Source organism: Lagopus leucura, unplaced genomic scaffold (genome assembly GCF_019238085.1).
Source record: "Lagopus leucura isolate 7727_CA_CO unplaced genomic scaffold, USGS_WTPT01 Super-Scaffold_100012, whole genome shotgun sequence".
Classification (NCBI taxonomy): domain Eukaryota; kingdom Metazoa; phylum Chordata; class Aves; order Galliformes; family Phasianidae; genus Lagopus; species Lagopus leucura.
Genome location: NW_024962267.1, coordinates 10,687,199 through 10,703,075, shown reverse-complemented (window position 1 = coordinate 10,703,075; position 15,877 = coordinate 10,687,199). Strand labels below are relative to the sequence as shown.

At 42.3% G+C, this 15,877-nt stretch overlaps 1 protein-coding gene across 4 annotated transcripts; it reads right to left on the bottom strand.

Annotated features, from left to right (window-relative positions):
• Nucleotides 1–51: 51 nt before the first annotated feature.
• Nucleotides 52–15,580, bottom strand: ORC2 (origin recognition complex subunit 2). Of its 4 annotated transcripts, none has more exons than XM_042875034.1 (16): nt 15,456–15,580; nt 14,442–14,585; nt 14,059–14,145; nt 12,461–12,550; nt 11,200–11,231; nt 10,533–10,590; nt 9,419–9,600; nt 8,725–8,823; nt 6,997–7,106; nt 6,182–6,314; nt 5,683–5,779; nt 3,856–4,002; nt 3,060–3,231; nt 2,692–2,753; nt 1,858–1,976; nt 52–1,173 (listed from the first exon to the last, which is right to left on the bottom strand). In XM_042875034.1, the coding sequence occupies exons 1-16, from the start codon at nt 15,544–15,546 to the stop codon at nt 1,087–1,089; spliced, it is 1,710 nt and encodes a 569-aa protein (XP_042730968.1). In that variant the 5' UTR covers nt 15,547–15,580; the 3' UTR covers nt 52–1,086. The 4 variants fall into 4 exon arrangements, with proteins under 4 accessions (XP_042730968.1, XP_042730969.1, XP_042730971.1 ...); XM_042875035.1 differs by lacking the exon at nt 15,456–15,580 and adding an exon at nt 14,880–14,903; XM_042875037.1 differs by lacking the exon at nt 15,456–15,580 and adding an exon at nt 14,678–14,749 and having other exon boundaries at nt 14,455–14,585.
• Between the last annotated feature and the right edge of the window lie 297 nt (nt 15,581–15,877).

Sequence of the window (15,877 nt, the reverse complement as noted above, 5' to 3'; positions counted from 1 at the left end):
AGATCTCTATCTTCCTATAACATAAAAAAACATGTGGAAGATGAGATAAGCTAATGAAAATTATTGAAGAACTTTATTTGATTGATTTGAGCTATTACAACATCAAGCTGTAACACAGCTACCAAGTTAGACATTGGAATCCCTGAAGTCTGATTAGCAGACTACAGTTGATGAAACTAGGGCTTACTCTCACATACCTGAGAAACAAAGCAAAGAAAACCTGTAAAACTTCAGCACTCTCCCAACCTCTGAGGGCTACAAAAAGGGAGAGCTTGCTAAGTGGCATTTAAGGCCTCCTCCACAATTAATGTAAAAAAATACATATAAACATTTTTTTTTTAAGTAAACTAAACTTCACAGCCTCTTCATATTTCCGGATTATAAACAGGAAAGTAGATGAAAGAAGCTGGAACATCTCACCCTCATCAAGAGGTAATCAAAATTGTGATGGACTCAAGTTTTGTTACCTAAATCCTATCATAAAAGAATTCTATCTTGGAGAAAAGTCTTTCAGTTCCACTGTCAGAATTTAATAAATTACCCACAGTATCCCAAACTTGCTCATATTCCTTGTGCAGTCAATATAGGTCTCTTAGCATTATAAATCTTGGCTTGTTCATATGTTGGCAGCCAATCTTGTCTAGATGGTAAAGGAGTGCCAGAAAACACTCAGTTGAGGGAAAAAAAAAAAATCCATCAGTGGTACAAACTAAAGCTCTGACCATCTAGTGGTTTGCACATCACATGAACTGCTCCAACCAAACCTTTCTCTGGTAAAGAGCAGAAGGCACAATCTTACCGAGTTAGTTTTCCTGACTTTATAGTTGGCTATGTAGATATGAAGAGAGCATCATCTGAGCTAAGAGACAAAGCAGATAAATTTAACTTCAAAGCAAGAGACAGCTTGCTTGAAGAAGTTATCATTCCAAACTACCTGAAGCAGATGAACAAGAAACGTTGTTCATTACAGCTAATACATTTCAGTAAGTAGTCCAGCAGCTTTGAGGCTGAAGAGAAAGACCTGAGTACAGGCCCCTCTCCATCAGCCCTTGAGAGCAATTGCCGTAGTTGTTTTGGGAACAGACGTTATACATCTTCATCCTCTTTCTCTAAGAAGTCGGTCAAGGTACTGTCATCTACAGGTATTAATAAGTACTCCACACCATCAGCTCCCTGAGAACAGACACGCAATACACATTCTGTTAATATCAGTGCATAGTGCAATGCAAGCCATTAGATAGCACTGCCACACTTTGAATACTTGCAGCTAGGGTGAGAGCTGGCAAGCACTGTGAATGACTACATTGCTAAAACCAGGAATATTTCCTTAGAGCAACACTGGAAAAGCACAAATACTGAAAAAATGCAAAGCTTTTGGCGGGCTATGCTAGTTTATCACTACACACCTCCTCAACACCATATTTCCACATCTAGCATTGCTACAATGCCTCATTATTAGGACTCTGCACTCTTCTGCCATGCAAATACGGGCAACCATTTGAATCACACAGTCAAGCTCTAATGTCCATTACTCCTCGAGGTCTTCAGGAAGTTATGTTCCACAGAGACCTGTAAGTTGCTGGCTTAACTAAACCACACTGTTTTTTTTTTGTTTTGGTTGTGGGTTTTCTGTTTGTTTTTATAAGTCCCTATCCATATGAAGGGTGCTGACTAATTGAAGTTATGGAAAGAGCTGCAATTACAAAATCTCAGTGCTTTGCTAGCATCCAGGTGCTTCAAACTGCAAAGCCTCACTGTGAGCCACACACTTACATCTTAGGTATACTTCTAAGGAATAAAGCAGCTTTTTGTTTAAGATAACCGAATCCCCAGAATTACTGTCTTCCCACAACTCACCCGCTTGGTCCGAATGAGCTTGTGGTCCCTGAATTCTGTCAGCTGTGCCCTCAGTGTTAGGTCACTGTTTACAAGGAAGGCCTCTCGACACTGCTGGTAGAAGTCTTGGAAAGAGAGGCCTGGAGACAGAGAAAGGTGAGAACAAGGATCTGAAATGGTAAGTGTGTCTAACTATGTTTTCCCCACCTAAAAACATCGCTTCAGCTTACACCACTATGTTTACAGCAGCAACATCACTTCGAGTACACAGCCAAGTTAATATTTCAGTAATCAACAGAAAACAGTTGATTTAACATTCCAGACACCCTGTCTGCCTAATAGAATTTTAATGGTAATTCCCAATATAATGAATCTCTCAATTTCCAACTCCTTCACCTCACTTCCATCTTTCTGCACCATTAACACACTGCTCACCCTCTGCTGCATCTGTTAAGACCATGATAGTGTATTCCACATGGATCCTAGGAAGCAGGGACACACTGGAGATTACTTAGGAACAGCATGAAAACCAAATCTCCTGTTTTTCCCTGGCTCATTAAGCACTACTGTTGTGCAAGCTCATATTCTAGCTTGATTTTAATTCTGTAGCCACACAGTGCCCCCAGCAGTCCCATTAACGCCTAAACATGAAAGCAGACAATAGTAAGAGGAGGCTAGAATCCAGCTAGTCTATCCAGCACCAATAGAAAGACTGTCTATACTACTAAGACACATTGAACCAACAAATACAGGTCTTCTGTTGCTGCTCATGTAACCTGTACACTAAAAGACAGTGCTGCTGTAGCTGAGCTAGCAATGCCACCCCAACCAGGTGAGGAAACAGTAGGTATGCACCTGGGTAAGATGCGTTGTCCTTGTTCTCCAGCTGGTACTGAGCAAGCAGTCTGAATATTCCCCTAAGCAAAGGGATGAGAAGAGGAAATCCAAAGAAAAAAAAAGACATTAGCAAACATTAATTTATTTTTCTCTCATCACAAGCACTCTGTGCACACATGTAGTTGCTGGCTAAAGCTTGCTTCCACTTAAAGTAATCAATCACATGAAAACTAAGTCCCATCATTTTCACCTTGAAAACTGCTGTCAGAAAACAGGGATTGCCTCCTGGTTGGCGTATGCCTAACAGTTAACACAGAAGTCCAGAGTAACCTTAGTGAAGACTGGATTCTCAGTAGGTGCTACTGTGAAGACTACCAGCGTCTTACCTGGCATTGGGAGTGAGGCTGTGCAAGACATGTGTTAACGAGCTCAAAGCCAAAGATCCAGATTGCTGCACTAACAATGAGTTTTCATAAGATGTTTCTTCTACATAAGGACTAAATGTGGTCGTCTCATACCAAAGCCAATTGTAGAGGCTTTGCTTTGCCTGATCCCACACTAGACAGAGAGGAAAAAGAACAGACAGATTGGAGGGTTAGCTTTTTTCAGGTATTAAATAAGCAGTATTATAATGTACTTAAATCTACTGTAGTATTTGAGGAAAAAAAAAAAAAGCTTTTGAAATTCACAGTACGTGCACCCAGATGCTGCAGTTCAGACAAGACAATCCTCTGCAATGGAAAATTTGCATGCATCCCCTTTTCATACCAGCTTCACGGATATGCTGTAAATCATTCCACAATCAGTAGTGCAAAAAGAATTTTTGATAAAATTGTTAAGATGTAGTGACAAATGTAGCATCCAATCTCCATTTCAGTAAGTCACTAAATAATAGGGTGTTAACAGGCTTGGAGGGCTTTTTTGCTTGTCTTGTAAACACTGTTGTTTCTCCCTGCTTCTGTAGTGTTTTTTTTCTTATAATCAGAGGCTGGTAGCTCTTAGCATCTTTATACAGTTTGGGTTGCACAAGGCCACAGTTCCAATCAGGGCTTCCAGCCACTTCAGCCATACATACATCACCAGGTCTATTTTGCACACCAAGAGTAATACATGAGCTTATGAAACATGCTCAGCGGGCCCGAAGTAGAATGCAGATTCTACATCAGGCCCAGGGGGACTCACTGAGAGGAGCATTGATGTGATCGATAGAAGCAATGAGGTAAATGCTAGGCAGAGAGGATAACTGTGCAAGGATCTGCTGACTTCTTTCTCCTCTCAACATCTGGCTGTCCAGGTTATGAATGAGGACATAGAGCTCTAAAGATGAATCTGAAAGGTCAGAAAAAACAGCACAGAACCAATCAAAGAAACTGTACACAAAGCAGTTTCCCATTCCCAGTGCAGTCTAGGACAAGTCCATTCCATCAGGCTCGACATTCACCACTCCAGTATCAAATGACTTTCCTTGTACAGCTTACTTTGATTCCTGTACCACACTGTATTTCTGAGTAGCTAAAAGGCTGTCTCTCAATTCATTACATTTCTTTTTTTATCACAGGTGCTGTTCTTCCTTCAACTGAAGTTTTTATTATTAAAAAAAAACCACAAACGAACAAACCTTTTCACTTGCTCAGAGTATTACCATGGATTGTCCTTTTCACTATGGTCTTTAGCTCTGTGATTCAGGTCATTCAAACGTATTTCAGGAGAGAAATCTAAGCACAGTTTGTTCAGCTGCTTTTGAGTTACAGAACTAGGATCCTTAAGCCCTCATAAAATCGAAATACACCTATTCAGGACTGGACCTGCAGCACACTAACTCAATTAGAAATCTTTCCCTTTGAGCACTCAAAGAAACTTATAAAGATTTAGCTTAGATAACGCAAATAGTAGATGTTAAGATTTCCAACTTAGCTTGTTGCTGCTACACTCATTCCCAGGAAACAGCTTTTTCCTGTTTTTACAGAAAGAATTCTGGAAAAATAGCCAGTGCTTGTGCACATCAATAGAGACTTGGCTGCCAATGGAAACCAAGAGTTCCTCAGACTCCCTGTAAGATCAACTGTAATAAATACATGAGACTGATCTATGCAGATTCAAGTGTGTACAACTGCTAATCATTCTTCATTTAGTTACACCAGAAACACTGATAGGGATGGAGAATGAAGTCCATGCTTTTTAACATTTTTGTCCTACGAAACCAGGATTTCACAGCAATAACCCATGTATGCATAAGCAGTACAGCCTATACACAAAGAGAATTCAGCAGCCTTTCAGTGTGTCTGTACCCATTTACCTTTGATTATGAAGCCATTTCTAAACTGACACTTCTGTCTTTTATTTCATTTTAACGTCAGCATTTACATATGTTAAAATTACACTACTACTCCTCTAAACAATAAATGTGGCAAGCCTTAATTGAGCCTATTCTAATATTTTTAGAAAGACCCTTCCCCAACACCATAATCTTCCAGAGGAGCCCAAGGGTCTTGGGATCAATCAGTAAATGTCATTCAAACTGTACGCAAGTTCTTGATGCCGCTAATTTCAGAGAGGTTTCTATCAGGTCCTCAAGCAGTGACTCAGAACCATCTTCCCTCGTGTAACTGCAATTTAGCTATCCCATGTTCCATCATGAAACATGGTACGGAAATACCATGTAAGTAAAGCACAGAGGCACCATGCTAAATGCAAAAGAGATGACTATTTCTGTTTGCCAAGGGGCTGAATAGCCTCTGGCTTACCAGAATATTCACACCCTCCTCCATCCTTTTCTACAGAATTGTGTGTTAAACACTGACAGCTTGGAATCAACATAGACATTTATTCCTGGTCATCAGTAGTGGCATAAACTACGAGACAAGAAAACAGTAGCTACAACAGACTAAGAAACTGTAACAATACCGAAAAAAAATAATGACCAAAGAAAATGTTCAGGTTTTCCTAACATTAAACAATGTCTACTGTTCACATGTTTGTTTGTTTGTCTTTTAAAAAAAGTCATTTTACCTTCTTTAAATCTTTTCATGATGAATTCAAGTTGATCGAGTGGGCTGCGGAAAGTTCCTATATGGTCCAATACTTCCTCTGTGATAGAGTTGAGAACCTAAAACAGAAAATAGGAGTCACTACTGCCCCTTATGAAGGGTGCTGGCACTGAAGGGCCTAGTGCAGAAAATCTGTAAGTTAGTCCTTGACTGTCATGACAGAGATACTGTGATTTTTACCATCAGTTTCCTCAAACAGTCAAAATAAACACAAAACTGCTGCTCCTTCTCAAAACTATGACATAAAATAACACTTTAGACTGATGAATACTTTACTGATAAGAATCACAGCATTTCTTTTGAAAATGCAACAGTTCATTTCTTTGAACTCTTAAAAAAAGAGATGGGATTTGTTCTTCATTCGGGAGATATAGGATGTAGAAAGCTTTCCTTAACATTTTACTTTAGAGGTATCTATAAGACATAGTGGCTAGATAAAAATGAGCTTTTCTCACACTTACAGATTTCACAGTGATGCTGGGGAAGTATCCATTAACTACAAGGTGAACAGAATCCTGGAGCATAGATGTACGAAACTTCTCTAACAAATCATGCTTCGAGCCAAGTCCATAAAGCACGATATTAAAACCTAAGCTGAAGAGAAAAACATACTCAATAAAAAAAGTACAAGTCTATACATCCTGGTTATCATTAAGCAAAATGATCCATTGCAATCTTGCCTCTAAAAGTCACATTTCTAGGGAATGTTAGCTTCAGGCTTAACTTCAGCTCACAGCAGACACATAACAAGGGTTGAACTAAATGATCCCAGTGGTCTTTTCCAACTCTAACAATTCCATGATTTTATTCTATCATTCTGTAAGGCTAGCTGCAAGAAATCTGATGTATGGCACACACATTCTAGTTAAAGTAGTCTTTTAGCAGACTAGAGGCCCAGAAATTTAGTGAGGTGTCTATACAGAACAACAGGATCGTCCAAGAGCGATACTAGAACTGCATCTTCAACATAATGAAGGCTAACAAACTTTTAGTCCTTCAACACGTGATTACATTAAATGTTTACCATGGCTTACAGTCACTACAAGATCTTTTTGAGGAATAGGAAAAGCATCATCTTGACTAGAAGTAAGAGTCGGGTCACTCAAAAAGTGCTGAACAAAGGTAAGGTGTTGAACTGTCACTGATTTCAATATCACATATGGATGTGTTTCTCCAACTTGATGCATACATCCACAGGATGCTGCTGACATGAGGGTAAATTTACTGGCAGTGTCTGTTTGCTAGGCATCTTCAGTGGTTCTCACTGGATACTTACTGTAATTGCAGCATCCACTTTGAAAACTGGGACTCATATTGCTGGTTTAACTCTTTAATTTCAGCAGCATAGGCAAGGGGAGATTTTTGCAGAAGGTCATGCAATGTTTGCTGTGTTGAAAAAGAGTAATTCAAAGCTGAGAAAAACAGGATGTATGCTTGGAGTCTTTATAAATACCCCTCTAATATGCTCTCTAGCTAGGGCTTTCACCAATGGTACACACAATTCATGTTTCTCTATGTACTTCCCTGAGAGGACTAAGTATAGTTTTGCTACTGGAAAAAAAAAAAAAAAGCAGAGAGTAAATTACCTTATTATGGGAAACAGTAACCAGACTAGGACTAGAAATGAGATCTGTGCCATTACTGCACCATGTTTTACCTCTTCCTGCTGAGTACAGGAAAACCACTATGGAAACTCACGCTCACGACATGCTCAGAACTTAAAAGAGCATCAAACACTGCACTAGGAAAATACCAACACCACAACCTTGTTCACAGGAACAAGGGCTCCAGTCAACACGCTTAGCAATGGTTCATATGTTTGTGTCTGCAAAAGAATGTTCATAAATATCATCAGAGAAAATAAACATAGCAGAAAGGAAATAATTTGAAGCCAATAGCAAAATATCAACAATCTAAGGATTAACACAGCTTTAAAAATGTGCCAAGATGTTGCTGTTTGAACAGCACAGTAACATAACAAATGATATCGTATCTACACTGGCCTCTCTTTCTCTTCAATTGTAACAGCTTTGCTTTTCAAGCAGTAGATAGCTTACTCTGGAAAGAACACAATAGGCAGCTGCAGTGTATCTATCAAACATAAAACACTGAGAGACAGAACTGCTACACCTTTATTTAGTGCCATCAAGAGAGCTAATACTGAAAGCCTTGATTTTGCTCCGGAGCTGTTTTGAAAGAACTTGTTAAGAATCCAACATTTACTCTGGGTAGCAACTCTAGATGACAACAAGCATTAGGCAATCTCCACATACCAATCACCACGTTTGAAAAACAAGATAGGCACAAAGAAACAATCATAGACTCAAGAGTAATCCATATATTTTGCAAGCTTCCCTGGCACCTGTATGTACTCATCTCTCTAAGGTACAATTGCCTACTTTGAACTGGCTGTAGAAGTGGCATATATGGGGGGAAGGAACAACAGATCAGTAGCTCAGTCACATTTCTATAGTTCATTTCTTCAAGGAACTGAAAGGAGATAAAGTGGTTATCACTTAGTTTTGAATCACATTTAGAGCTGTCCCTATCCTGCACAGTGCTCGACTCCAAAATACACAGACAAAAAGGACTCCATCTCCTCAACATATAATCAAGACCAATTATTCAATTGAAAAAATGCTGGTTTGGTAATAATTTTTACAGCAGGTCTCTACAACTCTGCTTCTTCTCCAAGATCAAATTTTAACCTGTTCTAGTAACCTCAGCTTTCAACTATCTGCTCACCTGATAACACCTTCTCCCTGCACTTCCCCTTCTGTCTCAAACTCACTCAGCTGGGCAATAACCCACGGCACTATTCCTGCTCAGTGCATGGAGACATAAGGGAAGTATGATGCTTGAAATGCTACCTAACCCCTGCCTAAATCACTGAGAATTTCATCAGCAGTTAGACTGAAAATAGCAATATTAGGTAGTTTTGATGGGGGAAATCTTCAAAGGAATCAAAAGCTCTGTTATTTGTGTGATTCACTCTTAAGTGTACCTGATTAAATCTTTTTCTCCGCAACTTCTGCAGCGTTCGGTCCGAAGTGAGCACTTTGGAACTACTGTGAGCTTCAAAGTATTCCTCTACGAGGTTGTTCTAAAAAGGGACAGGAAGATCAGCTACCCCTTTACTAACAATTTACCCTTCTCCCCTTGCATCCACGAGCATGCCTGAAGATGACCAGTATGAGTTATCTTCTGGATTTCTATTAGTCCTTACTCTGTATTTGCAAAAAATGCAAGTATACAAGTAGCATTCTGCCAAAGCTGACCCATTCAGATGGGTCTTTCCCAGACATAAAAACAGAATAGAACACACTGCGGGAGGATCCTTTGTGCTAGAAGGAAATAAAGCTGAATGCCAAGCCAGAAAGTAAAGCATGATTCTTTTGGCACTACAGGAGTCAATTTCCTCATCATTTCTCAGTACAAGGTCTCCTCCTTCACAAAAATTTTAAGACTTTCTCATTTTATAGCTGCGGAGACCGTATTAGCCCACAGGCTCACATGATGTCCATTCTAGTAGAGACTGCTCACAAGTACAGCAAAAGCCAACACAGCTGGTTTGATTTGCAGTTACTATCTATTTTACTTCTACTCTACACACTACTACCAAGTGTGTTCACTAACAGCACATTATAACTGAACATCCCTTCAGTCTTCTGGCTCAGAGGTGTTCTCTGCACACTCACCATGTTGTCTTTTTTTTTTGTTAGGGTTTTTCTAGAAGGAGGCGTAGATACGGCCTTAGTTTTTGCTGGGGTCTTCTGATGTGATACAACAGCGCTGACTTCTTTCTGGGCTTCTTCTACCTCCTCCTCTTCTGAGCAGGAAGCAGAATATTCACTCTCGCTTTCCAACTGAGCATCTGGAGCTAGGGGAGAAATTTAATGGTAAAAGCAATCAGTGAATTCTTACAACAGAACACACTTTGCACAAACTCTCTCTCTCCCTCATACATTGTCTAGATGGCTTTCAAGCGCATGATTACTAAGAGTATTTCAGAGAAAAGTGAAAACAAAGCTGAAGAGGACAGCAAACACACAACCATTTGGTTCCTAGTTTTCAACTCAGAAATTATTTAGTACAGCTCTGCCCATTTATATCAACTAAGAAACATAATCCCATCCTAAAAAAGTGAATGAACACGGACAATCATTTTTCTTATTTCTCTTAGCAACAGCTTTCTACAAATGCCAATCATGCAATCCAGGTATCTTCTAGTTCACACTCTGCAAAAAGAGGTTTTGAAAATATCTATGTGAACAATGCCGATTCAAGTGCACAGACAGAACCTGGCTGAGTCTTGGTCTCTCAACACAGAAGAAACAGAACATGAAACGTCGCACACTGATCTCTTCTCTGCCCTCAGCCTGAGCCTGTGTAGCTAACCAGTTACTGAAAAAAATTACCATAAGCTATTGTTCCAAAGCGAAGCATCAATACAGGTAGGATTACTCAGAGCTTTGCCTCTTCTGATCACATCTCTGAAGCTCAGCAATTGTGTGCTTCTAACCCTTCTACCCTATTCTTACTCAGCAAAGCATATGGAAAAGGTCTATGCAGACCTGCCCTAGGGATGTTTCTGTTCACTGTAGGACTAACCAGACTGCTGCTACAGGGTAAAGCCCATAAGTAGGTGAAACAACCTCCTCTGAACATGGTGCCTCACTGACTATGGAAGCTAATTACAAAGCTTCATCATCCCTGCACCTGGCGTAGGGAACCTGCTTTGGCAGGGGGGTTGGACTCGATGATCTCTGGGGGTCCCTTCCAACCCCTACAATTCTGTGATTCTGTGATTACCTGCTAGTCTCCTTCGGAGCCTATAAGGTGTGGTAGACACAAATTCGTTCTTCTTGGTCTGTATTAGCAGAAAAAAGAAAGAAAAAAAAAGAAACACATGCATTAGAAGAAATCACACATAGCTCCCCAAAATAGCCTTTCACCAAGTGAAATCAGATTTAATCAGGTTTAATTTCCAAGCTATTTCAGCCCACAGGAAACTGGCAAAGCAGAAGCAATAAGTCTGGAGAGTTCCCATTCACAGCTAGAGAGAGACAGGATCAGGTTCCAAAAAGGGCTTAATTCTTTTAACTAACATCCTGGGATAAGGAGTGGAAAGATATGAAATCTTTATTACTAATGTTGTTTCTTCCTTTGATAAGAAAGTGGAAAGCTATGAGCTTAATTGCATGTGAAGAGACTGTTTAACATCCTTATTTGTGCGATTGAAGGAAAGTCTCCACCCATGCTAATCAAGCTGTCAAATTCACTGACTAGCACATACCCTCAATCCATAGCTCTGATGAGTGGCAGTTCTGGTTCTCACTTAAGCTACCCCTGCCCTCTTAGATTAGGAGACATCTATAAGCTGGGTGAGGATTTCCAGAACTGCAGCAATTTGTCAGTTCAAGTTTTAAAAGTGTTGAGAAGGAATATAATAATAAATCAACAGAATATCAACACTCACCTTCTGCTGAACTTTGTTTGAACTTGAACGTTCTGCAAGGCAAGAAACAGCATAGTTCAGAGTACCACATACTTTCAGAGGCACAAGATGCTCTATTAGAGAAACACTGTTCAAAGGTACACTACACCAGAATATCAGCTCCCTGAGCAGTACAGGGGAAGTTATTAGCTTCCCACAGGCAGGCAATGAGAGAACAAACACAGTGAATGTTATTATCACAGAAGGCAGCTCTTAATTCAGTCACAGCTGTGGGAGGCCCTCGGCAGGAGGGGACTGACAGACACTGAAAAAGGAACTAACTGCCCCACTGCTGAGGGCAGACTGTGGGCACAAAGCAACACACTCTTGCCAATCTTCACCTGCCCTGACTTTTTCCACCTTCATTTAAAGCACTCAATAATGGCAGGGAGAAAACTATAATGAATTATGAAGTGCCCTGTTTTCAGTTGAGATGATTAGCTTTCTTCCTAGTAGCTGGTATGGCGCCATGCTCTTGATTTAGGATGAAAATAATGTGGACAGCACACTGATGTTTTGGCTGTTGCTGAGTAGTGCTCACACTAAAGACTTCTTAGCTTCTCACACTACATTGCCAGCAAGGAGCAGACAAGGAGGAAACAGTACCAGTACAGCTGATCCAAACAGGCCAAAGGGATACTCCATACCACATGATGCCATGCCAGATAATAAAGCTTGGGCAGAGGGAAGAGATGGCTGGGGTGGGCATTGGTCAGCAGGTGCAAGTAATTGCACTGGGCATCACTTACTCTGTATATTCTTTAATCATCATCATCCTCATTATTTTTTCCCCTTATTTTTCTATCCTAATTGTCTTTAACACAGCCCACAGGTTTTAGCTTCTCTTCCCCATCCCACTGAGGGGGAGTGAACAAATGGATGTGTAGTGCCTTAGAGGCCTGCCAAGTTAAGCCATAACAGAAGTTGCACATGAACATGCACAAAATCCCACTCACAACTCATTTGGTGCTCAACACATCAGTCCAGCTCATTAATTCAAGTCCAATCATCTGTGTTGAACATGAATTGTCATGTGTGACAGCAACAGATGAGTGAGAAGTTCATTTTCTCTGCACCAGCAGGACAGAATATAAGATGCAGCAGACAAGTGATCAAAAGGCCATGCAAATTCAGCCTACAACGTTAAACTGACCAGAATACTTGAGCATCTGCAAAGATGAGGAACAACACAAAGAGGAACCTGTTCACTCAGCTTTAGTTCCTCATAGCATCATATACTTACTGCTGCTTTGAGGGGTTCTGGCTGTTTTCTCAGGGCACTCAGAGGGATCAGGTACAACACTCTGTCCTGGTGTCTGCGCTAATTCAGAGGCTATAGGACATAGAAGGGAAAGAAATTTCATGTCAGATAGAAAACTTCCAACTTGGATTTGTCAGCAGTGAAGTCATACATCACAGAAAAGTCTAGATTTTAATTTCCTATCTATTTCAGAAAGTGCCTAAGATGCTTTATTTTTTATTATTTTTCCTAACCCTAGAGATTAATGTAACACTAGACAAAAATTTTCAAAACCCAAATTCCTCAGTTAATTCATTTCAAAGTTCTGCTTAGGCAATGACAGGGCAAGCTTTGCTCCCTAGGGTACTGTATATCTTCAAAATTAGAGAAATGCTCTGTTATGCCCACTCAGTTCTTTAACACTGAGTGACTGAACACACTGGAGCAGCAAACGCATCAGTCCCCCAGGAGGCAGGTTCTTGTATTCTGCTTACCTCTTTCAACTACTTATCAGCTCAAGCTGAAGTCGAATCATTGACCTGAATATGGAACGCCCCGCCTAAGAGATCACCAACAAATACAGCCTCTTACTGTACTACTTGCCTAACAAGTTACTATTACTTATCTTCATATCTGTCTAAGCTCAGTTTCAACAGTGTTTAGTCATCTCTGATGTTCAAAACCCATCCATCTCTTTAGTCAACCCCAAGTTCCAATTCCAGCCTGCAAGACTAAAATAATCAACAGCTCAACTGCAGGGTGTCTGCTGAAAAGGGAAGGCATTGACCCATCACCACATACCAGGAGCTTTCAGTGGTATTGGGGAAGAACTCTGGGAAGCAGTTTTCAAACTGAATGAACCAGGGAGATGTACACTGCTGCAGAGGTGCGAGAAACAAACTTTCCTTTCACACAGCAGAAGCCCAGAGGAAGATAAAGAGAGATGGAAACAACAGATTCTGTATCACGATATGGAAGGAAATTCCTCCTCCTCTGCAGAGTACAACAGTAGCTGTGGAAACCACACACCACTGGAGTTCAAGTGGTATTGGACAAACAAAGGACTCTTCACTTGAAAAGAAGAAATGTAGTGGCACAATGGTCCAAGCATCTTATTTGGGCCAGAAGAGCCCACTCTTCAGCACAGCTTGTTTCTTCTAACAACTAGTCTAGCAAGTACACTGACAGACGCTTTGTGCAGGAGAAATCCCCTTCCACAAAGCTAACACTGCCCTTTGGGATGCTTGTTTGTTGGTTTAAACTCTTTGTTACATAACTAGCTATTCTCACATATCCTTTGAAGATACGAAAATAAAAGTCCTGCCATCCTTGGGCACATACACATAAGCTCTTCTCACAGCATTTACAGACTTCCAGTTTTTACACATTTATTTTAAGTATCTCTTATTCCCACCATGCCTTTGCTTTGCCCTAGTGCTGAGCTTCTGTTTCTGAGGAAAACCAATTCAGAGCTGGATAAAAGCAACTGGAATAGTAACAAACACATAACTTGAATGAAAAGAAGATACAGATCACATTAACAAGGATACACAAAAAGATCATAGCCAGAGCAAGATGGAAGAAGAAAGAGGAAAACATACCCAGCTCTGCCATTTTGTTGGAGCGTTTGGGAGTCTGGAATGTGTAAACTTCACCACCACCTACACTTGAGCCATTTGTCATTGATTCTGTGAACAGAAATGTTACTTGTAACTGCTTTAGAAGTACAAGTATACTCCCAACTCATAGAATAGGAAAGGTGATGATTTACTGTTGGGCTCAAATGACTCTTCACCCTGTAGGTGCTATGAAATCAGTATCATGAAACAAATTCTAGAAATCATTATCCTCTCCCTCTGTCACCACACACACAGCTCGAGCTAGCCAGCCCACAACAGCACTTTCATAAACACTACGCAACTTGTTGAGACAAAAAGAATCTCCCAAAGTAATATCTGCCATACGTTCCCTTTGCCCCAGGTACCTTCGCCACATACGCCTAAAACAGCAACGTAGTTCTTCTCCTCCAGGATTTCCTGAGCTTCATCATCTGAGACAGCCTCAAGCTTCTTTACAAATCTCTTCGTATTGACTACCAGCTGGCTTTTGCCTTTCTGAACTTTAACACCTACAATTACAACAAAAGATTTTTTTTTTAAATGAAAGCTATTATTTCATTACTTCCACTGCAGTACTGTGCAGCTGCCCCCCTTCACAAACCAAGATACTGTTGTGCAAAATGCTGCTCAAACGCAAAATAGAAAAGGCTTGCTGCTAATGGAATAGCTGGTCTGTATCAGGGGAATCGGCTGCATCGGTCCGTCCTTTAGTAAGGAAGCCGATACTGCAGGTAAAGGGAAGACAAGGGCCTCATTTCAGCACACACCTGCTTCCACTTTGGGAAGAAACGGAAGCAACTCACCAAACTGCATGCAAATAGGATGCGTTTAGCATCCCCTGCCTTGCCTAGGGGTGGGACGCAAACTAATTAGCGCTAGGTACCAGCTGCCAGCACGCCCACAGACAAATTTAGGCTGAGAGACCTCTGTAAACCACCTGTCTGATCCCCGCTCAGAGCAGGACGAACAACAACGGGCATCGGGTACTCCACACCTGACGCAGATGCGTTCTGAGGATCTCTGCAGACCGCAATTCCAGATGTTACAAGGAGCCAGAACTGCGGCACGCGGCTCCTGCAGCACCCGGCCCGGCCCCGCTTCTGCTTTGATTCTGTCCGTGCGTTCGCGCCACGGAGAGGCGGGCGGGCGGTTCCCCGCAGCCAGGCCCCCACCAGGCAGCTACCATCAGGACTTGGCGTCACCCTCAGCTGAGGGCACGCGCCGCAGCGACCCGTTCCGTGCGCCGGGCGGGGCGCGGGCACAGAGCGGAGCAGACAGCCTGGGGGAGGGCGGCCAGAGGCCTCACCTCGCCGGCGGCCGCCGCAAGTGCTGGAGAAGGGCCGACCGCCCCTTCTCGGGGAGCGCCGGCCCGGCCGTACCTGCGTCGTCAGCAATGTGCCTCAGAACGTCCTCGTCGGGCACGAACTTCACCTGCAGAGCGCCGCCGCTCCGACACTCCGCCAAGCTCATCGTGCGCGCCCGGCGAGCACCCCCACCTCACACACGTGGGCGGAGCCGCCCGGCCGCCAGGGGGCGCTGCCGCCAGGCACCCACGAGAGTAAGCGGCGGCGACCACCCGTCGCAGGGCCCGGGTCCGGCCTTTAGGCCTCGGGCGCCTGCCTCTTCTCGCCCTCACCACTGGCGGCTCAGCACGGGCTCCGGACCGCTCTTTGAGTCGGTGGCAGGAGCGCGAAGCGGGTTTGCGTGCCGGCCGACCACCAAATCAGGCGCCCTCCCTCAGAGGGTGCGGGGCGCCCACGCTGTGAGGACCGCCGCCTGCCTTTGACTGACGCGCGCCTCA

Excerpts from the sequence above, each read along its gene's own strand:
- ORC2 (XM_042875034.1), bottom strand. The coding sequence starts at position 15,546 with ATGAGCTTGGCGGAGTGTCGGAGCGGCGGCGCTCTGCAGGTGAAGTTC. Across the intron at positions 6,315-6,996 it reads AAGTGGATGCTGCAATTACA|CTTAGGTTTTAATATCGTGC; the intron begins GTAAGTATCCAG and ends TTTTCTCTTCAG. Across the intron at positions 1,174-1,857 it reads AGCTCATTCGGACCAAGCGG|GGAGCTGATGGTGTGGAGTA; the intron begins GTGAGTTGTGGG and ends GTCTGTTCTCAG.